The sequence below is a fragment of the Hemitrygon akajei genome, chromosome 15, assembly GCF_048418815.1.
Source record: "Hemitrygon akajei chromosome 15, sHemAka1.3, whole genome shotgun sequence".
Lineage (NCBI taxonomy): Eukaryota > Metazoa > Chordata > Chondrichthyes > Myliobatiformes > Dasyatidae > Hemitrygon > Hemitrygon akajei.
In genome coordinates this window covers 57,906,371-57,934,296 of record NC_133138.1, presented here as the reverse complement: position 1 = coordinate 57,934,296, position 27,926 = coordinate 57,906,371, and the positions used below count along the sequence as shown (strand labels likewise).

The 27,926-nt window shown below is 39.1% G+C and overlaps 1 protein-coding gene across 4 annotated transcripts in view; it reads left to right on the top strand.

Moving 5' to 3' along the window:
- LOC140739378 (complexin-2) overlaps nt 1-26,658 on the top strand; it is a 240,586-nt gene extending 213,928 nt beyond the window's left edge. For all 4 annotated transcript variants that reach the window (XM_073067630.1, XM_073067632.1, XM_073067631.1 and 1 more), the window contains exons 3-4: nt 6,393-6,568; nt 23,000-26,658. In XM_073067630.1, coding sequence (XP_072923731.1) covers nt 6,393-6,568; nt 23,000-23,197 — 374 coding nt within the window. In that variant the 3' untranslated portion in view covers nt 23,198-26,658. The remainder of the gene's footprint in view (nt 1-6,392; nt 6,569-22,999) is intronic.
- The last annotated feature ends 1,268 nt before the right edge of the window (nt 26,659-27,926 follow it).

The following is a 27,926-nucleotide window of genomic DNA, read 5'->3' as shown; positions in this document are numbered from 1 at the left end:
TCACAATAGGCAGTCGATGGCAAGAATATTACACCTTTTTTTTGACTGACTCCCTTATTTTCCACAGACCAAAGAGGATGATAACTAATTCCATTCTGAATCTCATGCTAAGCTTCATAATGGAGTTGGAGATCTCCATCACCACATTATCTAAGCTATTGCTTAGATAAATAATGACCCTTCCAATACAAAGAAAGTAAATGTCATGTCAGTCTGAAGGGTTTTATAAATAATACTAGTTTTCAGTGTTATATGTTAGCATGCAAAAATGTGAAAGCTGCATTCTGACCTTTAGGAAGTAAATATATTCTCTTCAAGGTTGATGAGTGCTCATGTATATAACCCTGAAGAAGATCAAACAAAATGCTGTTTACCAAAGGTCAAGAATGTGACATAAGATAAGCCCCCAGAAGCACTATAGCTTGGAGAAGAACTAACTACTATGCACATTCCACTTTAAATAAATTATATATGTCACTCAAATTTTGTTAGTTTTTTTCTGTAATATGGAATGGATATTTATTCATTCAAAACTCTACTTGCCTTTTAAAAGGTTCCAATATAGATTGTTAAATCATGTATGTGTACAATATCACTAATTCTCACTTGCTTCAACTGGAGTTAATATTGAAAAGTCAAAAGTATAGAGCATGAAACATTCCGCATTGCCTGGAAAAGTATGTTGCCCTTTATTACAAGTGGCCTGAGATAAGAAGTAAGTTGATTTTTTTGTGCATATCGTTGGCATAATCTAATTGATTTTGTTTTCTTCATTCATAAGAGGATATAGTTGACTTTGAATCAAAGTAACTGACATCCACTAAATTGATACTTGGCATGATGGTTGGACTATGAGGAGAAAATTGTAGAAACTTGAAATGCAAATCGAAAATGTTGGAAATGCAGTATTCAGTGAGATTTTAAACACTGTGTGCAGTGACAATGCCAACACTTACTGAAAATGGTGTCTAAAAAACAATTGAAACAATGAGAGTTAACAGCAAATTTTGACAAAGTCTCGGTCAACCTTATTTAACTTGTACTAATAACATTACAGCTTCTGAGTTTAAAATGAATATGTTTGAACAGTTAAAGCCAAAAACAAAATAGCACCATCTGCTAAATCCCTTGCTGAAAGGTACCTGCATTATTAATGTGTTTTCATATATCTCTGCTATAAATTGCAAAAGAATCTTCCTAGAAACAGAACTACTGTTAGAAAGACACACACAGGTTACTAATCTGATCTATTTATTGCTCCATTTAATCAAATTTACTCAAAAAATAGACAACTTTCCTATCTCTTCCTCTCCCTTTGCCATTAACAGCAGAGCTTTGTGTCACTGGGGATGAGAAGAGAAGCAGTTAATCGCTCATTCCACCTCCCACTAGCCTCCAGTCCCTTCCCTATCATTACTAACAAATATAATACTTTACTGCAGTTTTACTTAAGCACTAGCCTGCTGGAAATGATGATCCCACTGAGATGGTGACATAAAACAACCACAAAATTACTTTAAGTTGCTTTCCAAAGAATAGTCGTCAAAGAGAGCGATCGCACTGGAAATGGTAGAACAGGTTTAAAGCTACTTTTTTATTATTTTCTCCCAATGTAACTGTGAATTTAACTGTGCTGTCTTGTAAATTTGTTTTGTAGTACATTTAAATTTTAATTAGCAGCACCAATGCTACCAAGTTCTGCGGTAAACTCAAAAATAATCGGCATGAAATGACATGGTGAATGAAATATATTTGAAGATTTATATCTAATCATTGCAACATCACTGAATTGGGAATGCAGGCTGTACCCAACACTAGTTGGCATTTATAATCAACCTATTAAAAACACAAAGATGAACATGGAAGATATTATGGAAATATCATGAAAATCATCCCACCCAAAATCTAAGAAAATTCAGTGCAAAGCTATATAATCAAAAGTAAGTTACACTATTATTTTCATTTTTTTCTTTTGTGACATTTTTCATTTTTAAATTTACTGTCCATTAGTATTGGATTTTGATGAGTAATGGAATAAGCAAAGTTACTAGTTAGGTATCTCATAGTTGGATCCCAACACTGCACTCTACATGGAATCTAAAAGAGGTGGAGGACCTTACTGAGATTCCTTAAGATTAATACCGGGGAGCTTGCTTCAGGAACTTAGACTACACTAGACTGTAGGTTTTGGCAAATAAAACAAAGTGAGGCAGTTCATGTTTAATGAAACTGATAATACATTTTATTGAACTCCAAAACCTAAAACCAAAATCGTGCTAAAGATCCTTACGTAACAACGTCACCATACCAGACCAACTTCTTAAACCGAAACCCCAACTCAATGTCAGTGTTGTGAATTATGTACATTTCTCCCAGCTACTATACCCTGCAAGACCAAGTTCCGAATTCACAACCCAGTTCATCTGAATGAGGGTTGCAAAGCTACAAAACTGAAAGAAAGTGAAGTAAGTTACAAATACGAGAAAATCTGCAGTTGCTGGAAATCCAAGGACACACAAAAAGCGTTCCTCCAGCATTGTGTGTGTGTTTCAAAGTAAGATACATTTTAACTATTTGTCTGTAGATAGTGTTTAATCACTTAGATGTTTTAGATGAGTTTACATTTTTCAATTTTTTCATACTTTTTCAGTTTTAGTTGTTTATTTTATGGGGACATGCAGAAGGATTGAATTGTCTTCATAGCTAACAGCAAAGTTATGAGTAGGGTTTTGCCATCCATCCAATATTTTCTGAATAGTTCTATGGGCAGTGCTTAGCTTGAGGACCATTTCAACTGGAAAGATCAGTGTTCTGGACCTGGTGAAGGTAAATGGAATTGGAATGAGGGTAATCAATGAAACGGAATAATCCAGGACAACATGAAAGAACCTGGTATTTGAATGCTTACTCAAAAATGATTATTGAAATTCTAAAGTAACGCCAAAATAGAATAATGAGATTGACCTACAATCTTCTTGTGCTAGAAGACTGGCAAATACATAGAGAAGGTTCTTCTTGAAGGAGGCTACAAAAGTTGTGACAAGAAGGTTAGGTTACAATAATTCAAAAACGAGGACAAGGATCCTTTATACTCCTTGTACAGCATTGGGAGCAAATAGAACTGGAAACAATACCAACAATGCAACCAATTTCCAAGCAAATTAATTGCACTACTCAAACATAAATGCAGTACAAAGACACAGTTAGATTATGCCTTGTAAATACTCAGCTGCATTGTAAAAGTAACTTTGGGTACCAGAGCTCACGTTGTTACAGTTCTGAAGCTCAGGAGGTGGCACAGATCAATACTATTGATACAGTGCAGTGGCATTGAGTTTAAATGCCATTTAATTCTCTCAGTGCAATACAATAATAGCAACACACACTTCTGGCAGCTATTACTGAATATCAGCTTTCCAGTGCATGTAGACCTAATCATAGACTTCTTGGCTACAAAATTAAAGTAATTCTATGCTGCATTTTTTTTCATTTTAAAATATTTTTAAGCAGCGTTGTTACAAATAAATCCTCAGCTTACTGCAGTTTGATAATGAGATGTACCTGTTCTCTGAGAATTTGTTGTGAATTTTTTTTAACTTTGTTTCAGCAGTACCATGCAATACATGATAATAGAGAGAAAACACTGAATTGCATTAAGTAAATATGCATGTATATAAAATAGTTAAATTAAATAAGTAGAGCAAAAAATAGGAAATTCAAAAATAGTGAGGTATTGTTCATGGGTTCAATGTCCATTTAGGAATCAGATGGCAGAGGGGAAGAAGTTGTTCCTGAATATGTGTGTGTGTGCCTTCAGGCTTCTGTACTTCCTTCCTGCTGGTAACAATGTGAAAATGGCATGTCTTCAGTGGTAGGGGTCCTTAATGATGGACACCAACTTTCTGAGGCACCATTCCTTGAAGTTGTCCTGGATATGTACCTATGAAGGTGCTGCCTAATTTTACAACTCTCTGCAGCTTACTTTGATCCTGTGCAGTAGCCCCAACCCCCATACCAAACTGGTGTGTTTTCCCATGTTCTACTCTTTCCGAAGTCCACAATCAGTTCTTTGCTCTTACTGACGTTGAGTGCAAGGTTGTTGCTGCAGCACCACTCAGCCAGCTGATGTCTCTCTTCCTGATAGGCTGAATGCCCTCTGTGCATTATTTGATGCAATGAATGATGTGACACCAAGGAAAGGCCTCTCTCCCCCTGAGGAACAGGCACCCTGTCTAGTCACAGCTGAGGGGAAGAGGGTACTAGCCAGGGTAAATCCAAGCAAAGCCAGGGGGTGGCCAACAAAGCTGGTCAGGAGTTGAGGGATAGTACGGCTCAGCTAGCAGAAATCATAACGGACATCTTTAACATCTCTTTGTAACAGTCCAATGTCTCCGCAGACTTCAAGCAGCCACCATCATTCCAGTACCCATGACAGCAATGGTAACTGGCCTGAATGATTATTGCCCAGTGGCACAGACCTCAAAGATTGTTAAATGGTTTGAGTGGCTGGTAATGGATCATATAAAATTCCACCTTCCAACAATATTGAACCCTTTCCAATTGGTCTACCACTCAAACCGGTCCACTGATGATGCCACAGCCTCGGCCCTCCATTCCATCTGTTCCCATATAGAAAATGCTGCCCTATAAGCCAGGATGTCATTAATCAACTTCAGCTTAGTGTTTAACACCTTCATTCCTCAGAGGCTGGTGGGTAAATTCTCCTTGATCAGATTCAAGACCCCTCTGTAACTGGATCTTGGACTTTTTGACAGAAAGACCCCAGTTAGTCTGGGTTGGCAACAATATCTCCAGCTCCATCACGCTGAGCACAGGTGCCCTCCAGGGTCATGTGGTCAGCCCTTTGCTGTTCGTGCTGCTGACTCACAGGACACTACCAGATTCAGCTCAAAGCACATCATAGAGTTTGCAGATGATACTGCAGCAGCTGGCCTCATCAGCAATGATGAGAAGGCGGCATACAGAGAGGAGGTATGAAAATAACAACCTGAGGCTCATCATAGACAAGATGAAAGAGATGACGGTGGACTTCAGGAAGGCATAGGTCAACACTCTCCATTGCACGTCAGTGGTTCTGCCGTAGGGAGCGAAAAGCATATATCCATGGTATGCACATAATGGACAATCTAACCTGGACTTACACCACCACCTCATAAGTCAAGAAGGCACTACAATGTCTACACTTTCTGAGATCAAGGTGTGCAAAGTTCCCTGCCCCCATTTTAATAATGTTGTACAGGACACCATGGAGCGTATCCTGTCAGGTTGCATCATTGTGTGGTAGGGAAGCTACAAGGCATCTGACTGCAAGATCCTACAGAGGATAGTAAAAACCGTCGGGTGGCTCACTGGGGTCTTCCTTCCCACTATTTTTGACATTTGCCAGGAGTGTATTATAGAAAGGACATGAAACATTGTTATGGATTCCAACCACCCATCCCCCAAACTCTTTGGCCCATTACCATCAGGAATGAGGTACAGGAGCATCAGAACTAGGTTTGCAAGACTGGGTATCAGCTTTTTTCACCAGGCTGTGAGACTAATGAATACCCTTTTACCACCGGGGTCTCATCACTTGGACAGTGAGTTGTCTACTCTACTGTTTATTGGTGCTGCACATTTCACGTGTATTTTGAATTAAATTTTATTATCTTAGTTGTCGTAATATTTTGTTTTAGGTGCTATGTGTGATATATATATTGGGTGCACCATGCTCTGAGAGAACATTGTTTCATTTGTTTGTATATATGTACAGCCAGATGGCAATAAACTTGAACTTGAAGAATGGACATTCCTTTGTGACAATAAAAATATGTACCATAACCTAATTTGGATGTGAATGCAGACATTACCAAGACTGATTGGCCCACAATAAACATACAACTTCACCTATCTCTGTCCTAGCCCTGGATACCTAGCAAATGTCATCCTAATTTTCTAGCAAAGGAAGGGAAGCGGCTGTCATCCATTATAGAACTGCTATCTGTGGAAGGAAGCCCTCAATCCATAGTAAAAATATTTTCATTCACTACAAAATCATCAAGAAGACACAGTTGATAATTCAGCCACTTTATCATAGTAAACAATTTTTGCATTCTTCCTTCCAAAGCACTGGCTTACAGTAGGTCAAACCATAACCCTTTAGGAACTGCTGTTTTGCTGGACCTAGACCCTTGGACAGCTGTGACAAGGTGGTTTACTTGGTCATTATTCATCTCTGACACAAACCTTTTCAACAGTGTAAATTTTGCATTGTTAGGTGAGGCCTAATTCATCTGTACACCCACATCAAGAGTTTATGTGATGTCAAGTTTGTCGTGTCTCAAGTGTAATATCTTATTCTTGGCAATCTTCATGATTGTTTCATACAGGGGCCACCAAAGACATGGGGAAGATGTTGGGGGGTGATGAGGAGAAAGACCCAGATGCACAGAAGAAGGAAGAAGAGAGACAAGAGGCCCTTCGTCAACAAGAAGATGAACGTAAGCAAAAGCATATTAGAATGGAAGCTGAACGGGAAAAAGTACGACAACAAATACGGGACAAGGTAAACAAACTTAGCTGCCACTATTAACTTCATCTGTTTAAACTGCTCTCAATTATATTTGTAACATATATGCCTGACAAGTGATTATTACAGAAGAAGGCACAGTGTAATTGTTCTGCAACAAAGCTATTTATTTAAAGTCTGCAACACAAAATAAGCTTCAGCCTGACAAATGGCACATACAGTTTAAGGAATGAAGTAATCCTTTGCTTCTGGTGTTAATTTTCATTCATTGGTTTAATATATAGTTTAGAGCCTCAAGGACTTGATGCATTTTAACGTAAGTATTTACAAGGCTGTTCCATTTCCCCAACACCTTTCTTAATCGTCCTTACTGCATTGTTGAGCCTCACCTGTAAAAGAGATACAGCATAGAAAGAGACTTCTTGCCTCAGAGTCCATGCTGATTTCCAACCACCCAATCACATTAATCCCGATATTTTACTTCTCACATTCTCATCGTCTTCAATGGGAATGGAGCAAACTTACTGAACTAATTGGAAATTGTACAGCCTGCTGCACCTGCACTCTAGAACCAAGGTCACCTGTACATCAGTAAGTGAACTGAACTATGCAAATGGCTTTCATGCTTGTGTATGTTCAGAGACTGAGCTTCAAGCCATCTTTGACTCGGTCCTTGAAACAGATCTACCCAGTAATCAATGTATGAAAGACAAAGGTCCTCTTCAAAATTACCCACTCTACACTACACTGTCCTTTAACAATAAAGTTTCACTTAAAACATGAACCATTCCCTTGACACGAAGCAGACCAGACTTCTACAATAGGCAGCTTACCCAAGCTGTGTCATAGTTTCAGATTATCAGGAAGGCAGGGGAAATGAGTTAATTACTTGCTCAAAGCTTGTAATGGGAAATAAGCAGGTTTTGATGACAGTTCAAGGAAGGAGAAAGAACACTTAAATGTTGCTATAGGGTATTTATTTAAAGTATAATAAGAGATAAGAAAGATATACAGTATATTAGATATACTAAAGAGTAAGTCGAAAGCACAGAGTAGAACGGTTGATGAAAGAACAAATCTCATGCCCTTTTGCTTGTTAATTCCAATTTCCAATGACTGCTCTGGAGAATTTCAGAGGTCGTTGGCATGGATCATGATTCTGGACTGAAGAGAACTCCGCTGAGCTTGTTCACTACTCACGCATATATAATCAAGAAAGCCCGTGCTTCTTTTCTAATCAATGCATTCCATTCAGCTACAATTCTAAAACTAATTATTTCTTAATGAATTTTACATTATCAACTAAACCAGTCTCACTCGTCTCCAAGAAAAATACAAGTTATCTTGTCATTTCACACTTCTTAATGTCTCACATCTGCGTGCCTCAAGGCCTCAAGGATCGCACGAATTGAGACCTTTCATTTGGTAACAGACTTATTCTATCATAAATGATTACTTAGTGCACAGTTATTGATATTATAGGTGCTAAGTAGATGACTTATTATCAAACATTATTAGAATTTTCATTGCATTACCCAGAGACACAAAGAATGAAATAAAATTTAATCAGGGATATCAGTATTTCTTTGCATAATTTGGATGGAAATGCATATGATGCAGGGTGGAAGGACCTCAATATTTTTAAGGTGTTTGGTGATTATTTAGTAAGTAGTTCAGTGTAGAAATATCAAAATGAAAAAGGTAATATAGATTGGCAGAATAATTTGCACTCTTCAAATTTCTTTTTCATTAGAAATCAAATTTTATCCCCAATAGCATCAGGTTTAAAAAGGCTAAAAATAGCCTTTTATGTGCAGCTTTGGTTCCAATGTGACATGATGAGCAATTAGCATGTGCTTAAACTGTGAGTTATGTCACATGCCCTATTAGTGGAGTAAGACATTGTTATATTAATCAGTGTGCAATAGTGATTGGGTTGCAGAGCCCGTACCCTTAAGAAGCTAAACGTGCATTGAAATTTATTTATATATACCGAAGGCTGCAGAAACTGTTGTAACAAAAGATGAACAAGTTTGACCTTGAATGATGTGTGAAATTCCTGCACTTCCATAGCAACTTCTTCACTGAAATCTGACGTCTGCTGCAGCCACACTTCTGCAACCGTTCTGATATACATATTAATATTTAAAGCTAATGTCCATTACATGATGTAGGAGCTTAACTCCCTTGGACAACAATCTTCATTAATCTATTTCCTGATGATTGACTGATCTGCTGTGTTAATACACTTACCACAAGTAGGAAGGTGTTCAGATAAAGGGTAAAGGTTGTACCAATTGATTTTGCTAACTAAATAGCACTTCCGATCGCTTCTCGTGGAAGTTCCATAAGCAGCACCAACTTTAACTGTGGAGTTTGCAAATCAGCTCCATCAGGTTTCTCTGTGTTAGACCATGCTGAAGTTTCACTGCTCTGTTCCCTGTTAATTGCTTCTGAGTCCTTGCAGTTGTCAGCATGTCTCCCATCATAGGTGATCTTGGTAATTAGATTTTAAAGAGCATTCTGCGAGATAACCAAAGCTCATTCAGCTTTTTATTAGTGTGGCCAGTGTTTGAATGGAAGGTGTAGCAAAACGATCGAGGTCAAAGAGTGCTTGCAAAGAGGTCAGATGTGGGCATGCTGGTGCTGAAAAGTGCCTGAAGGATACATGTCCTTGGCACACAGACGCTAAAAGCCTGATGTCTTTGGAGGAGATTGATGTAACAGCATGAGTTCAGTACGAGAATATCTTCACAATGGGGAAGCTTGAGCAAGTAATTTTAGAAACCTCCCTAATGCAGGCCTGAGATGTGCAGTGTTAATGTTTGGTGAAGGGGAGCTATTGATTAGAAGACTTTAAATAAAGACCATAAAGAATAAGCAGAGGGGTAGAAAATGTCAGGAAATATATTGGAGGTTTGACCCAAAAGCAGAACACTAGGGCCGGCAGTGATGAACTGATGTATATCAGACTCCATCAGAGAGGGAAGAGGAGTGGGCCCGTTAGAGTATGTGTGTGTTGTAAGGTGTGCCAGTGGGAGCAGGCTTGTGCTGTAGGGCCTGACAGATCCCAGATGATCAGAGCGAGGATATGTGAGGGTGGAATATGGACTGAGGGTCCATGTCTATTTTTAGCTGGTTTAAACTGTCATGACAGCACATCGATCTTAATGTTCTTGGTGCTGGGTCAGTAGGAGATGCTGAAGTTGAATTGCTTGAAGAAGACGACCCTGCGAGCCTGACGTGGGTCAAGTTGGTGGGTCTAGTGAATGGATATGAGGTTCTGGTAGCCAGTCAAGGTATAGAAAGGATCGATCTGTCCCATCAGCCAATGTTTCCATTTCTCCAAGGACCACTGAATGGCGAGAAGCCCCCTATCTTCTACTCCATTACAGTGCTATGTAGAGTTGAACTTGCTTGAGAAGAAGGTAAAAAGGGTGTGTCTTCCTGTCAAGTCCTCACTGGGAGAGGATGGCCCGGGTGCCCATGGCAGATGTGTCCACCTCTAGCATAAAAGGTCTAGAAGGGTTCGCATGGTGGAGAAGGGGAGCAATGGTGAAGTGTCTCTTGAGCTTCTCAAAAGTGTGGTCTGCTGCAGCAGACCAGGTCACCTGTGAGGTAGGTGACTTGGCGAGGGACATAAGGAAAGGGGTGATTTGGCTGTAGTTCCTGATAAAGCAGTTGGAAAAATTTGGAGAAGCCTAACAAATGATGTGTCTGTTTGAGTGAGCACGGTTGGAGCCATTCAACGACAATGTGCACTTTCATTGGGTCCTTGGTTAAGCCTTGAGGTGAAAGGACATAACCCAGCAGCTGATTCTTGAAGAGACAATAAAGGATTGATTGGCCATGACAAACATGGTCCTGGGAGTCCTTGGAGAATATGAGGATGTTGTCAAGGTAGACAAACACATACTGATGTAGTATGTCTCAGAAGATCTCATTTATGAAGGTTTGGAAAATAACTGAAAGACAAGTATTTGTAGAGGCCAATAAGTGTTATGAAGACCGTCTTCCACTGATCTCCCTGATTAATGCAGAACGGGTTATGCTCTCATAGATCCAATTTGGTGACGATCTGGGCTCTGCAGAAGGTTTTTTGAATGTGCTATCCTTCCAGGGGAGAGACTAGTGGTTCACAATGGTAAATATATTGGTTTCATAGTAGTTGATACAGGTTCGAAAACCCTCTTTCTTCTTTTTGACAAAGTAGGATCTTGCAGCATCTAGGAGGACTGGGGTGGTCAAATGAAACTGTGCTCTAGTCATTGGCAATGTAGCCATTCAGGATTTGGGTCTCAAGAGGGGAGAAAGAGAACAGACAACTGCAAGCAGGTGTCTTGCCCGGGAGAAGGTTGATCACACAGTCGGGTGGTCTGGCTTCCAATTGACTTAAGGCAATGGCAAAGTCATCACATTCCTGTGGGAGTTTGGGGAGGTTGAGAGCTACCTCCATGGATTTACTGGGTGAAGTTAGTTGAAGTTGCAGACAGGTGGGTCCCCAACTCCGCAGTGAACCGGATGACCAGGTGAACTGAGTGTCATGAGTGGAGAGATGAGTAGAGTGTTGGGCAAGTTGATGGGGAGGAATTGGATGGACTCACGATGCCCTCCAAAGTTCATGAGCTTAGGCCATGTGCACACTCTAACCATCCCAGATCCCAAGGGTCATCCGTCAATAGCCATGATACAGAAATGGTGAGATAAACTTAGTAAGGAGTCCAAGCTGCCCATAGAGTTCAGTTCAGAAAGTTGCCTGCTGTGCAGAGTCCGCCAGACCCTCCTGTGCGCATAGAGCCACTGGGGTGTGGGGGAGAACAGGGGGTGAGTCAGGCTATTGTGCTGGAATGAGAAGCCAGGGGGAACTTACCAGTTAGAAGCCCCTTGATTTTACCAGTGGTGGCGTTTTCCTGGACACAGTGGGCACTTGATGCATGGGTGATCTGTGGCTCCGCAGTAAGTAAATGAGTTTTTCTCCATCGATGCTCATGATCTTGGGGGATTAAGGAGCTGTACCTACCTGCATGGGCTCCAGATGCATTTATGATGAGGGTCATGCAACCTGAAATTGTTCTGGGAACAGTACTGGTGTTCTCGTTGGAGGGTCATTCCAAAAGACAGTTGTCAATTTGAAGGACTAGAGTGAGTTGGTGAGTATCTCCTGGGTGGACAACTCATCTCTGAAGCACTCTGAGAGGCCATTCATAATGGGCTTTTCAGCTGCACTTCAGTGTAAGGCACTGAATTCCACGGAGTGATCCAGCATTGAGTACGAGCCTTGATGCAGGCGAAGTACCTGATCTGCTGCCCCCTTCTACTCACCGGTGAATCCCTCACATTTATTGCCAATGGTGCTTTTATTATCCTAGTTAATGGTGGCCCAGTCAGGAGAAAGATAACAAAGGCAGTCTTGGCCCAAACCTTGGAATACAGAAATTGCTGGATCTCAAAGTGGAAGCTACACTGGCGTAGGAGGTTACGGTATTGGGTTAGGGGTCCATTGAAGCATTTGGGCTCCAAGTGGGGAGGTTGACTGATGAGAGGTCGCTGCATCAAGACAGAGAGTTGACTGAGAGTGGCGAGTGGTCGGTGGTTTTCTGCTGCTTTGGGATTATGTGCTACTGTTGATGGACGACTTCCTTTAGGTGAGTGTACTCTGTTTGGTTATCTGTTGATTCACTCATCCTGTCAGGAAATGTAGTGGAGCCTTGACCCAAAAGCAGAGCAGCAGAAATATTTAGCCAAAATGACATTTTACTAATAAGTGCCAAATAACACACAACGAGGGGCCACAAAACAAAAGAGAACAGACACTTAACACAAGTATCAAGGTAACTGAAGACTAGGAGCAAGTGATTGAGGCTAGCTGGTTCAGAGAGTGAACAAGGGGCCATGCACAGTAGCTGTGGTTCCAACCATAGGTGCTGAGTTGGAACCAAGTGGCAGATTGCTTCTGTTAGCTGTGTGGAGACTGGGAGTTGCCAGCCTGTAGAGTCTCTCAGTAAAAGGTAAGCAATAACCTGCCAGGAACAGAACTTGCATCATCAAAGCAGTACTGTGCCTACCTTTCTGCATTTCAGCTACTTCGTTAGTCAGGGCTTCCCTTGTGAAGCCAATTGCCACCTTTGTTGAACACCATAGCTTCATCTTATTTTGGGAAGATGACTAAGGAGTGACACTAGCTGAGTAATTCTTCTATATAGCCAGTATGGACTTGATGGGAAATCAGTTTCCTTCCATGCTACAATCTTTCACCAGTTCTGTGATTCCACTACCCCAATTGATGTTTCAGCTCCAGATTCAGAGTTGGGCCCTGTCTGAGCTGGAAATGTGGGTAAACCAAGCATCTTCGGGAACTCGACTTTGGGACAGCCAGTAGTCGCTCTTTTGGTACCATTTTCTCTCCAAAAGATGAATGAAGCCTCTTTCCATTTCAAAGCTGACAAAGGACAAGTTCTGGAAATAGAACACTTTTCCTACTGAGATTAGAAATGTTCTTACAGTTTCTGTTGAAGTCATGGGGATTTGGATGAAATCCCTAAAGGTAGTCATTGCCAAAATCTGCGTAAGTAAGAATTAAAAATAAGTACGTAATCAGAACAATTGACATAAAATAAAACTTCCAAGTGGACAGTAAGTAATTGAGCATGAATCACAAGCAAGTTAAAACAACAGCTAATTTTAGTAACGCACACAGAATGCTGGTGGAATGCAGCATCTATAGGGAAAAGTGCTATCAACGTTTCAGGTCGAGACCTTTCGTCTACAGCGCTTCTCCCTATAGATGCTGCCTGACCTGCTGCGTTCCACCAGCATTTTGTGTGTGTGTTGCTTGAATTTCCAGCATCTGCAGATTTCCTCGTGTTTAGCTAATTTTAGTATACAATTTTATCTATGAAAATGTCATCAGATAAAGTCAGCATCATGATCTGCATATATCACAGGAGTCTTACAGTACCAGATGCAGAGAGGCGTGAGTTGTGCTGAATCTCTGTGGTTTTATCACAAATCCTACTCATTGAGTGTCTCAGTGTGCAAATGATTGAAATTAATTTTCTATCCTATGATTCTGTGGCTGAAATAACAACCATCCACTGACTGCAGGCGTATCTTTCCTAAACTAAAATTATATTGCAACTTAAAACTATTTAACATTTATAATGAGTACAAAGGAGAAAACATAGCTTAATCTCTCCAGAATTGTCATGCTGCATGGTCATAGGATATTAAATAATGCAAGCTATTACCTAATTTTTAAAGGACATGGATACGTTTCCCAATTAACTGATAGGAGCTGAATTGGTATCTATAACTTCTACACTACATGCAGACAACAAAAGAACAAAAGGAAAACAAGGGAAGATGTTTTTGCTTCAATGGAGTCGAGTCCTCTCAACAAAAGAGGCACACTTCTTTTGAAAAGACCAAAGGAGTGCTCAATACCCCAGACTTGAGTCACAGTTCACAAACATTTCTATTTTGTGATGAAGCACGAGAATAAAGCCTCTATATGATCAGACATGACAGGCATTAGTTTAGGGGATAGCCTGAATAGTAATAGCCTTTTAATAGCCTTTTTTTTTCAGATGTAATTAAAAGTACATAAAAGCCACTAGCAACAGTAATAACTTGATTATAAAACATCTATGACAAGGGATATTTCTTGAAGCTTCGCAGAAATCACATAAATCAAATTTTAACACCAATCCAGAAAACCCCATCCAAGGACAGAAAGCAGAAAACCTGGCAGTTGTTTTAATGAATTATTAAAGCGAGGAGAAAGGGGGAGTTCTCAGAGAGAAATGCAAGAGCTTAAGTCCTATACTGATATCACAGCAATGAAAACTAGGAAGGGCCAGGTGCCCAGAAATGGCGAAATGCAGAGATCTTTCAGGATATAAATATGTTAGTGATTACTTGCTAATGGATTAAGTTCACTGTTATGTGTATTTGATGACCCCACAGATGTAATGGAAGTACTGGCAGGATTTTTCGTAATATTCTACTCTACAACACACTTGAAGCTCACAGAATGATTTCAATTGCACTCCACTGAAATACTCTTAAAATTGTTCACAGCTAGTGCCTCAGAAAAATAGATGGGCTACCATTTCAAGTGACAGTTGCTCAAACAGAACATTTGTAATGAAGTCTACACCTAAATGTTAACTGGTCTTTTTTCCCTCTCAGATGTTATCAGAAGTGCTGTCTATTATTAGCATTTTGCTGTCTTTATTGCTGACTATTGTTGTATTTCTAATTTTTATCAAAACTGATTGTTTCTTTATTGTGACAACATATAAAGAATGATAACTTACATAAGCTATCATCATCTATGCTTGGGATTCTAAAAGTATGTTGCTCTATTTTAGTTTCAGCAGGGTTTACTTGGAAGTGCCTACAATTATTGGGAATTATTGGAATGAGAAACTTTCCCAACCACCTGATACAAAAGCAAATAATGCAGATGTTGGAAATCAGTAATAAAACCAGGACCTATGTATGAACTGGGGATACGACCACTTAAGGAAAATTGGAGCTCCCACCTGCTTCTGATAGTGGTCTGGGACACAGTTAATGCCTCATGAACCCATCAATTACTGAGTTAACATGCACCAGCTGTGATGTTTATGAACCAAGTATTGGGCATCTTAGGGCTGTTTAAAAAAGAAGAGAGGCATTTCTGAAAAATCACAAATGTATCACTTTATCTTGTTTAATTCCTTCAAAAAACTCCTTCCATTACCAGCTTATTTTTGACATGTTAACTTTTTAGCTATAGAGTACACAGTCATAGAGTATCATGACACAGAAACAGATACTTTGGCCCATCTGGTCAATCCAAACTGATCTACTGCCTGGTCCCATCCACCTGCACCCAACCATATTCATCTAAATCCCTCCCATCCATGTACCTACCCAACTTCTCTTAAATGTTACAATTGAACTCACATCCAGCACATCTGCTGGCAGCATGCTCTGTATTTGCACCACCCTCAGAATGAAATTTTCCCCTCAGATTCACTCTGCGCATTGGTTGTTTGTCAGTCTGTCTTTGTGTAAGTTTCTTCACAAATTATATAGTATTCCTGCAAAAAATGAACCTCAAGTTACTATATGGTGACAGACACAAAATAAAATTTGATAATAAATTTACCTTGATTTTGACTTAAATATTTTTCCTTTCACACTAAATCTATGATCTCTAGTTTGAGTGTCATAGAAACATTGAAACATAGAAAACTCAGAGCACAATACAGGCCCTTTGGCCCACAAAGCTGTGGCGAACATGTCCTTACCTTAGAAATTATCTAGGGTTACCCATAGCCCTCTAATTTTCTAAACTCCACGTACCTATCCAGGAGTCTCTTAAAAGACCCTATCGTATCTGCCTCCACCACCATCTCCAGCAGCCCATTCCATGCACTCACCATTCTCTGCATTAAAAAACTTACCCGACATCTCCTCTGTACCTACTTCCAAGCATCTTAAAACTTTGCCCTCTCGTGCTAGCCATTTCAGTCCTGGGAATGAGCCTCTGACTACCCACATGATCAATGCCTCTCATCACCTTATACACCTCAATCAGGTTACCTCTCATCCTCCGTCACTCCAAGGAAAAAAGGCTGAGTTCACTCAACCTATTCTCATAATGTATGCTCCCCAATCCAGACAAAATCCTTGTAAATCTCCTCTGCATCCTTTCTATGGTTTCCACATCCTTCCCTTAGTGAGACGACCAGAACTGAGCACAGTACTCCAAGTGGGGTCTGACCAGGGTCCTATATAGCTGCAACATTACCTCTCGGCTCCTAAACTCAATCCCAAGATTGATGAAGGCCAATGCACCGTATGCTTTCTTAGCCACAGAGTCAACCTGCACAGCAGCTTTGAGTGTCCTATAGACTTGGACCTCAAGATCCCTCACTGATCCCACACTGCCAAGAGTCTTACCAATAATACTATATTCTGTCATCATATTTGACCTACCAAAATGAGCCACCTCACACTTATCTGGGTTGAACCGTATCTGCCACTTCTCAGCCCAGTTTTGCATCCTATCAATATCCCACTGTAGCCTTTGATAGCCCTCCACACTTTCCACAACACCCCCAACATTTGTGTCATCAGCAAATTTACTAACCCATCCCTCCACTTCCTCATCCAGGTCATTTATAAAACTCACGAAGAGTAGGGGTCCCAGAACAGATCCGTGAGGCACACCACTGGTGACTGACCTCCAAGTAGAATATGACCGTCTACAACCATTCTTTGCCTTCTGTGAGCAAGCCAGTTCTGGATCTACAAAGCAATGTTCCCTTGGATCCCATGCCTCCTTACTTTCTCAATAAGACCTTGCATGAGGAACCTTGTCAAATGCCTTGCTGAAATCCATATACACTACATCTACTGCTCTACCTTCATCAATGTGTTTAGTCACATCCTCAAAAAATTCAGTCAGGCTCGTAAGGCATGACCTGCCTTTCACAAAGCCATGCTGACTATTCCTAATCATATTATGCCTCTCCAAATGTTCTCCATTAACTTACCGACCACTGAAGTAAGACTCACTGATCTATAATTTCTTGGGCTATCTCTACTCCCTTTCTTGAATATGGGGGATAAATGTCTGCAACTCTCCAATCCTCTGGAACCTCTCCTGTCTCCATTGATGATGCAAAGGTCATCACCAGAGGCTCAGCAATCTCCTCCCTTGCCTCCCACAGTAGCCTGGGGTACATCTCGTCCGGTTCCGGTGACTTATCCAACTTGATGCTTTCCAAAAGCTCCAGCACATCCTCTTTCTTAATATCTACACGCTCAAGCTTTTCAGTCTGCTGCAAGTCATCACTACAATCACCAAGATCCTTTTCCATAGTGAATACTGAAGCAAAGTACTCATTAAGTAACTCTCTATCTCCTCCGGTTCCATACAAACTTTTCCACTGTCACACTTGATTGGTCCTATTCTCTCACATCTTATCCCCTTGATCTTCATATACTTGAAGAATGCCTTGGGGTTTTCCTTAATCCTGTCCATCAAGGCCTTCTCATTGCCCCTTCTGGCTCTCCTAATTTCTTTCTTAAGCTCCTTCCTGCTAGCCTTATAATCTTCTAGATTTCTATCATTACCTAGTTTTTTGAACCTTTCATAAGCTGTTCTTTTCTGCTAGACTAGATTTACAATAGTCTTTGTGCACCACGGTTCCTGTACCCTACCATCCTTTCCCTGTCTCATTGGAATGTACCTATGCAGATCTCTACGCAAATATCCCCTGAACATTTGTCACATTTCTTACGTACATTTCCCTGAAATGTCACCCAACCTGAGGAGAAAAGTCTGCAAGCATTCACCCTATCTAAACCCTTCATCATTTTATATGCCTCTGTAAGATCTCCCTTCATTGTCCTGTGCTCCAGGGAATAAAAGCCTAACCTCTTCAGCCTTTCCTTATAACAGAGCTCTCAAATTCTGGCTACTTCCTTTTAAAATAGTCATTTCAGAAAATAGTCTTCAGAAGACATCAATAAAACTGTGTTTAAAACTTCTGTCATCGCATACTGAAAATTAAAGCATGTGAGGAGCAGTGTATCATTAATATTTTTGAGTTTCCATTAACTTTATGTCTTGTGCCCAATGTGTACTGCTAAGACAAACAGTTATGGCCAGGAAGACTTCATGATCCTGCCATTAATATACCAGGAACACTGTTTTTGGTAAAATGAGAGAGCTAAAATATGCAGTTTATAGTTTTACTTTCCTTTAGAACAGATTAGATATTTTCATTTGTTGATCTTTCACTTCAATGAACAACCCTGATAGTTAACCATGGGGAGAAGCAGGAAAACAGGATCCCAAATTACATTGATAATAAACAATTTAAATTGTGTGGTACATGCTAAAGTAAAGAAATAACATGTTAAAGATGTTACAGTCTATCTCTCTTTAATAAGTCCATTTACACTTGATGGTAATGTTAGAGTGAAGGATGTGTCAAATGATGAGGTTATACGCTCAGTGGCCACTTTATTAGGTACCCCTCCTTTTAATGCAAATATCTAATCAGCCAATCATGTGGCAGCAACTCAACGCATAAAAGCATGCAGACATGATCACAGCGTTCAGTTGTTGTTCAGACCAAACAACAGAACCCTAATAGTCATGTATTATGACAGTGGTGTTTTGAAGGGCATCTCTGAATGCACAACATGTCAAACCTTGAAGTGGATGGGCTATACCAGCAGAAGAACGTACACTCACTGGCCACTATAATAGATAAAGGAGGTAATTAATAAAGTGACCATTCAGTGCAAATTGTGATCATGTTTTTATTAATTTTTTTATCCTTCAGAATATAAGGAAGCTCGAGAACTGATAAACAAAAATGCAGATTATCTGTGATCATAATCCTACAGAATGAATTTTAGCAAATTTAAAGAGTTGCTTTGCACTAATCAAGCCTGTCAGAGAGATAGAAATTTTGAAACCCACGATTGTACAAGTTAGTTCTTGCATCTAACAGATGTACAATGACAGAAACAAGGTACGCTGATGTCGATAGGGAGCTTTGAAGTTGTAAATCCTTCCCTCTCTCTATGGAAGGAAGTTGCAAGTTAAGGTAGTAATGGACTACCATGACTAAATTGCTAAAGCTGTTCAACAAGATAACCCTATGTTGAGTGCCAATACTCTGGAGGATTCATAGTTAGGATTTCATTTTGCCATAACGCCAGGAAAAGAAATTGATGCAATAACTCATCAGGTGAAACATGATTTGAGAGATTGAAATGTGAAGAAACACCAAAGGTGGCACAAATTAAACTCAATAAGTTCATAGAAGAATCCAAGGGGCCTTGTCAAATGCAGAGAGTAAAAAGACCCAAACATTTTTGGCATAGTATATTAACATTAGTGCTGCCTCACAAATCGAATTCTTCTGTGCTATCTGTGTAGAGATTGGATGTGATTCCTTTGAATGCATGGGTTTCCCTGGATACTTTGTTTCCTCCCACATGCCAAAGATGCATAGGTTAATTGGTCTCTTTAAATGGCATTATAGATTATTTGTTGGAATTAATGAGTGTGTCGGATGAAAAGGTTATTGGACTAGTGGGGGAATGGGATTGCTTTGCGAGTTGGCATGACTGAACGGGACAAATGGCCTTCTATATCATAAGCAAGCATGAAAATTGTTTTACTATTGCCACAGTTATGCCCTGACTGACATGTAATTGCAGCTTGAGCTACTTATTGCTAAAAAAAAAGAGACAAATATGATTAGCAAAATAAACCTCCTGGATGACCAAGCAGCAGTCAGACAAGTTACTAATGCAGAAGTTAAAGGAAGTTTTTTAAAAAAAAGTGAAAATCAACATAAAACCAAAAACCAGAAACCAGAAAATTCTGGAAATACTCAGTAGGTCTAGTTGTGGGTTAATGCTCAGGTCAAAGGTCCTTCTCCCAAACTGAGAAGGAGACAGAGGAAATTTGATAAATCCAGGAAGGGTGAGAAGGATGTCTTTGATTGGCTAAATTTGATTTATCCCCACGATGACCATGGGGATAAACTGTGAACAAGGTTATCTTGTCATTGAGTGAATGGGAATAGTTAGAATGAGAAAATGGACAATGGAATTAGGATTTGAGGAAGGCACCCATGTTAAATTATATCTGAGCTGTTAAAATAGCAAGATATGCAGGCACAGATTTAGTTATGAAAGCAGAAAATGTCACTGATTAAGCTCATACACCAAGCTCCAAGATAGAGCTGCAAGTGAACCAGAATAAAGACCAACATCTGACCAACATAATGCACCAACTCATCGTAGGAAGTCAGAAAAAGAGATTTGAATTCTTCCCACTGGTGTGACATTATGAATAATATTTAATGATGAATAATGATTGAAGCTGGTATAAAATAGATTATAGAGGGCAGTATTTCTATTATAGTGACAAAGAGAAGTGATGATAAAGTAAGTAAATGTATGCAAAATGAAAGTTCTCTTGAACCTGTCTCCATGGCGAAAAACCTCAATGATAATAAAGGTGCACAAGTGCCTGGAAAATGTAAACTACTTCCCACAGATTGGGAGCCTTCTCTCAGGGTAGCCAAATATCTTTGAAGATATTCCCCATTACTTCCTATACATCAACAAAGCCTTTGGATTTTTTGATCCAAATATTGGCTGAAGATCTAAATATCAAACCCAGCACAACACTCATTATCTACCAAGCAATTATACCTGTCCTCCTTTACACTTTTGAGTCATAAACTACCTGTAGCAGCTTATCTCAGAGTTCTGCAGAGATACCATCATTGCTATCTTTGCATACCCATTGTCAAAAAAAGTGAAATACCATAATCTCCCAAAATCAATATCCCTAATACTGAGGTCCTAATTCAGTTGAGTCACCACACGTTAGAAAACACAAGAGATTATCTTGAGGAAAAAGGAAATAATTCAATGAAGTGTTCAAAACTTCCTTCAAGAAAGAATGTAACACTTTTACCACCTCATAAAAATCACATCACCCAATTAAAATGGAAAAGGCATATTCTGGTTGGTAATGAGAACCTCAAGTGTAATCATCAGGAGCTCAGCACAACAGCAGGAGGGTTGTACCACCTGTCTCACTAAGTACCTCCTGACCTACACTGATCTTATCTGCTACCTGAAAATCCCCAGAACTGTTGTAGATATAAAGTTGTACTGCATGGAAACAGGCGCTTGGCCCTCTGTGTCCATGTCGACCATTGTAATTAACTATAAAAGTTCCAAGTCTGTTTTCCCCAGACTTGGTCCGTAGCCTTCTTTGCCTTGGTGATTCATGTTCTTGAATCAAAGTAAGTGGAGTTGGTAGTAAGCCATCGTGAACCAGCAAGAAATGCCTAAGAAGACAACTAAAGGCCAGGGCAGCAAGATACAAAGATTCACTGCTGCAATTGTTTTCATTTGCATAAAGTAACACTTCAAAATTGATTCTCTTATTTGGGATGGTGGAGGAAAAGTAGGGCTGTTACAGGTTCATATGGGCTGCTTCACATAGATGTTCTCAGTTCTAATCGATCAGAAACAACATACACATGCTCATAGCCAGAACGTCAAGGTCAGATCTTTCTTTGGTAGATGATTAGTGAAAGTGGATTTACTGCCTTTTTAAATAAGTAGAACAATAGGTGTGACTGGCTGGTGGTGTAACGGTATCCACACTGGACCCAGTGAGTGGTCCCAAGTTCGAATCCGGCTGGCTCCTTGCAGGCTTTCCATCCATGCCAGGTTGAGCGTCGAGCTAGCAACTCGGCCTCATAAAAAAAAGTCAAATACTAAAAAAAGGGCAAGCTTGCCGCCCAATCTGCTACAGGGCATGGAGAGGAACAGCAACAACAACATCCATAAATCATAATGAAAATATCAAAATAATAGCCCAGGAACTGAGATGCCATCAATCACATTTGCAGGCAGTGTTGCCGGTTATGGGGTTACTTTGTCGGTGTTTGGATCAGCAGAACTGAATGAAGAGCTGTACTAAAGAAAAATATTTTGCTAATCTATGAGGTGACATGGAAAGTAATTGAGCTCATCGGCTGTGGCCATAAATCTCCTTATGAAGCTTTCTTTACCCATGATCTCTAATCCTATGCACCTGAGGTTTAAGAACATTAAGAGGCTCAAATATCATTTAAATCTTTATAAGGACTTACAGAAGTGTTATTTTACCTTTAATGATGTACTCCCTCAGCTATCTGCATTCCTTTAAATTAATTTACCCACACTTTCTTCCCTCACCTTTGTTGCCTGTGTACCCTGCACTGTGACATTTATGAATTAAAATGCAGATGAGCTGACACTATTGAGTACTATTATCATATTAGCAGTTAGATAGATGCTGCTTCAGTTCAAATTGCTTTAGGCATAACTTGCATCAAATTAGGAATTTATCTCTATTATGAGCTAAATTTCCACAAGCTCACCAACAATTACTCATTTTGATGAGCATATATTAATTTACAATTGATGCACCTGATGTCATCCATCTAAAAGGAAACGGAAGAAGATTGAAATTGCCCAGGCACCTGGTCATTCTATAATCTTGAGAGAGAAATAGCCTTTACAAAATCCAGATTATGATATTTATGATGGAGCCACATGGATAATTTGTATGCAATTATGAAGATATGTTAAAAATGATCTTGCAATTAACTGTAATTCTTTCTTTCAGCACAACAACCTTTATTTACCCTTATCCACAGCAAAGTCCCTTGCAGTAGCTCCAAGAAACACTCAAACATTATACAAACATTTTAAAGCAGTTGTCAAAAAATTTTAGCATGATTTTAAAACAATGCACTGCATGCAGTTTTGCTCCATTTTCAGTGTTAATTTTGGAAATGCCATACCGTCGTTCTTTACAAGGGCAGCCTATTGTTAAGTTTTTTAAGGCTAACCACTTTCTTTAACTTCTAGTATGGCCTTAAAAAGAAGGAAGAAAAAGAAGCTGAGGAGAAGGCTGCAATGGAAGCCCCAATAGAAGGGAGTTTGACTCGCCCAAAGAAAGCAATTCCTGCAGGCTGTGGAGACGAGGAGGATGAAGAGGAAGAAAGCATTCTCGATACTGTTCTTAAATATCTTCCTGGGCCACTTCAAGACATGTTCAAGAAGTAGTTTAAAACAAAAGAATACTTTATTTTGTAAATTATTTTAAGTTACATTAATAGGATTTACATAAGTTTTGAGCATATATTAAAATACATCTTTTCTCTGAATAGAGTAATTGCTTATACTCCTACTGCAATATAATTACAAAGATTTTTTGTGCCTCTCTATGATGTAAGCCATGGTGAGGGGGTTAACATGAGCATGAGGAGTCCAGGAGACCAGTGGACCTCATGTAAACTCCTAATTGTCTCTCTTGTAGACTCCATATATGCTCATGTGATGCTGAAACTCTTAACCTCACAACTGGCAGTATTAAGTTGTGTTCATTGCTAAGCTTTTCTACCGTATTGCAGACTTTTTTTGAGATTGCCTTTTTAAGTTACCATACTGCTAAATGTATTGTGATGTGTGACTTGGTTGTTGGTTGTTACAGGAGAACTTGGGGTGGCATGCAGCTAGGCACCCTGCGATGTATGTGTGCAAGATCAGAAAATTTTCACAGTGATTTCTACTGAGATTTTTAAAAGTTTTATGCAGTTAATTGTTTAGTAGCAAATATCTTGCATGATTTGCTAAAATAGTGAAATTGTAAAATATTATATGTGGAGAAGCCTTTTGTTAAAAAATGGCAATTTGCGATATAAGTTGATAATCTTTATGTTGTAAGGGTATGTATCATCATTGCTTTTTTGGTAAGGTATGAGGATCTCTCTGGTTTAATGTATAAAGGTAGCAGTATCATTTTCTGTATGTCACAGAAAAAATAAGTTTGCTTAAAAATGAAAAAAAAAAGACTGCCATTGCACTAAATTAAATCCAATTAGACCTTTAGAATTTAAAACCATCTCAGCTAATCATCAATCCATGGAACACAGTGTCCACCAAAATATTAATCCAAATTCCTTCACACTTACACAATATAATGCTAAAATTAATAATATATTGAACTACTCGCTAATCATTCCGAAGTAATGAAGTGACCAAAGCTTTCTCTTGGAGTTGGGGAGGGCCTTTACAATAATTACTTTTTTTCTAATATTTAGCTATACTTAGTTCAAAAGATAATCCTTTTCATGTCTTTGGCTGTCAGAATCTTGGTTGGGATGGGGGTTTAGAAGGAGATGAAGAATTTTGGCATATTGAGGTCAAAACTTCAAGTTTACTAATCAAATACTGATTATACAAAGCTATGAACTAGCATTTTTATTGATTCATGAATCTGGCTATCACTGGCAAGGCCTGTTTGCACTGCCCATCCCTAATTGCTCTGGTGAAGGAGCTGGTGGTAATTAGCCATCATCATGAATGTATTCAATCTGTGTGTTGGAGTTACTCCCATAGCCCCATGAAGGGGGATATTGCAGGATTTTATTCCAGAGACAATGAATATCCAAGTCATAATTTAGTATGACTGCCATCATGTTAAGGAAACTTCTTTCTTAATCTGTTTAACATTTTGTAGCCATTACCTGATATTTTATATGTTTGTAATTTTTTGTAATTTCTTATTACTTTGGTTACTCTTTGTAACAGAAACTATTTCTATTGTGGATCCTCATGGTCTATAATCCTGCATAGGTTTTCTGCAACATAATTAATATATGTAGGAAAAAGACATTCTCAATAATTACAGACAAAGTTAGCAGATTTAACAAGATTATTGCCAAATAGAAACTCGAACATTCCTGGATTATGTATTTATTAAAATTCAAATTTCTCTCCAACAAAAAATAAGTGGTTTATATTATATATTTCTTTGTTACCAGTCATTAGGCAAGACTTCATTTAGTAGTGTAATTAGACAATGCTTAACACTAAAGCAAAACAGGTTAAGTGATATTCTGCCAGGAGAATTTTTTTAATGTATTTAAATCACTTTAACTTCAACAAATGAGTAACATCGGATATATTTCCCCCTTAAGCTGCATACCAATTACATTACCAGTAGTTTAGATTAACAAGTGAAAATTCTATTAGAATTATTCAGTAGTAAACTATTTATTACTGATCTGTTCAAAATGCTACCACAGAGTGAAATTATTAGCAACTTGTCTTCAGATGTGGCACAGGCTGACTTGTACTATTAATGTAGATTTTACTTTGATGGTAAACTTTGCTGCTTGCATATAACGCTATTTCAGCTCTATTGAATTTCAGTAGTCTAATAAATTGTGTTTCACCTGCATTTCATTTTACACCAAACCAAAGAGAGCTTTTCTCTATGGATACACTGATTTACTTGCTTTCCATGGCATAAAACTAGTTTAAAATTTAGAGAAAATTAGTTTAAAAATCTCAGGTATTGGTTCTTGGATTTCAAACCACTATGCAGGAGAGTTGCTGTATTTGTGTTAAAGCTTGCTGTTTCCCACCGCAGTCCTACTAAAACAAAACCAGGTCTCCATTCAGGAGAATCCTAAGTTAATGTTTAAAATTAATTTAGGGATGTTAAGCTTCTTTGTTCAAACTCTTTTTCAATAGTTAAAGCCATATCAGTTAGACTGCAATACTAAAAGAAAATTGAAAGGAAATACGTTTTCCTAAAAAAAAGTGTATTCAATAATTTGTACTTAAAGCCACAGTGATGTCTTTTTGTCTACGTGTGAAATTAATCATGCTGTCAAAACACCTGTCTAGTTTTCAATCAGTCTTTATAACAGGGTATTTCGCTTGAGCTCCGTTCTCATACTCATCAGTTATACAGCATAGCATTATCTTAACCATTATGGAAACATGATCTGCTCTTTAATGTTGAAGTTCCAATGCACAACATGAGGGTACACACAGTATATGTAATAATGAAAAATATTTATGAAAGCCATGCTTGTCTTCAAATGTTTGCGTCATTCAAGCTAATATTCACTAAGTTGTAGATGAAATGTGCATACAGAGGTGTAATCTTTACTGACTGTGAATTAAGAAAAAAAGGCGCCACAAGTTTGGAGGTAATGGATTTATGAATGCGTTCAACCTTATTCTCAGGTGGCACGCCTTCGCTTTTTGATAGAATCAGTAGCATTGTTATTTAAGAGTACTGAATTCAAAGTTATTTTATTGGCTTTAACAAAGCCATTAAGCATTCTTCAGCGCTTTGCTTCAAAGCAGTGCAAACAAATCTTATAATGTTACATGCTCCATTCAGTGAAACTGCGTTGAAAGGTAACATCGTATTCAAATTTAACTTTTCAACTTTTATTTCTATCAAGATATTTTCTTGAAATGAAGATGAATATGATAAGGTTGAATATTTTCAGCAATGACACTTCTATATAGCAAGCCAGAAAGGTTAGCCTTTTGCAGCCCAGCAAAACTTAAAATTCTGCCGCTCTGATAAATGAGAATGTAAACTGTGTCCATCTGATAGAAGACTGTAATTCCACTGCATGTCATAAATGTGCAAATCACTGTAGTACTGTCACAAACTGGAGTCATAAATCTTTAAAATAAAATGGTTTATAAAAACTTCACTCTGCCTCTTCCTTGGAGTGAGTTAACCCATACTGAGTGCAAGAGTTAGGATGTTCTTCTACACCTGGAGTTTTAGGGTTGGATAGGAGCACACAAACTCTTAGAAAGATTTTTGACAAGGTCCCACATGGGAGGTTGGTCAAGAAGTTTCAGTCACTTGGCTTTCAGGATAAGATAGTAAATTGGATTCGACATTGGGTTCATGGGAGAAGCCAGAGAATGATAGTAGATAGTTGCTTCTCTAACTGGAGGCCTGTGACTAGCAGTGTGCCACAAGGACTGGTGCTGGACCTGTTGCTGTTTGTTATCTATGTTAACAATCTAGATGATAATGTGGTAAACTGGCTCAGCAAATGTGTGGATGACACCAAGATTGGGGGTGTAGTGGACAGTGAGGAAGGTATCAAACCTTGCAGTGGCATCTGGACCAGCTAGAAAAATAGGCTGAAAAAATGGCATATGGAATTCAATGCTATCAACGGTAAGATGTGGCCCATTGGGAAGAGGACTTACACAGTGAATGGTAGGACACTGGGAGAGTTAGAGAGAACAGAGGGATCTGAGAATGCAGATCTATAATTCCGTGAAGGTGGCATCACAATTAGATAGGGTCCTAAAGAAAGTATTTAGCACATTGGCCTTCATAAATCAGCATACTGAGTGCAAGAGTTAGGATGTTATGTTGAAGTTGCATAAGACATTGGTGTGGCCTAATCTGGGGTATTTGTGTGTAATTCTGGTCACCTGCCTGCAGGAAATATATCAATAAGATTGAACTAGTACAGAAAAAATTTACCAGGATGTTGCCAGGACTTGAAGACCTGAAATATAGAAAAAGGTTGAGCTGGTTATGACTTTATTCAGTGGAGTGTAGGTGAAGGTGGGGAGATTTGAAGAGATATACAAAATTATGAGGGATATAGATAGGGTAAATAAAAACAGGCTTTTTCGAGGTTGGGAAAGATTAGAACTTAGAGATCATGGGTTAAGGGTGAAAGGTGAAATGTTTAAGGGGAACATGAGGGGAATCATCTTCACTCAGAGGTTAGTGAGACTGTGGAATGAGCTTCCTGGTGAAATGGTGGATGCTGGTTCAATTCATATTTAAGATACATGGATGGGAGGAGTATGGAGGACTATAGTTCAGGTGCAGGGGAATGGCAGTAATCAGAATAATAGTTCGGCATGGACTAGATGGACCAAAGGGCCTGGTTCTATGTTGTACTTCTCTATCGCTCTATATCTGTAGGAATTTGGAACGTAAAGG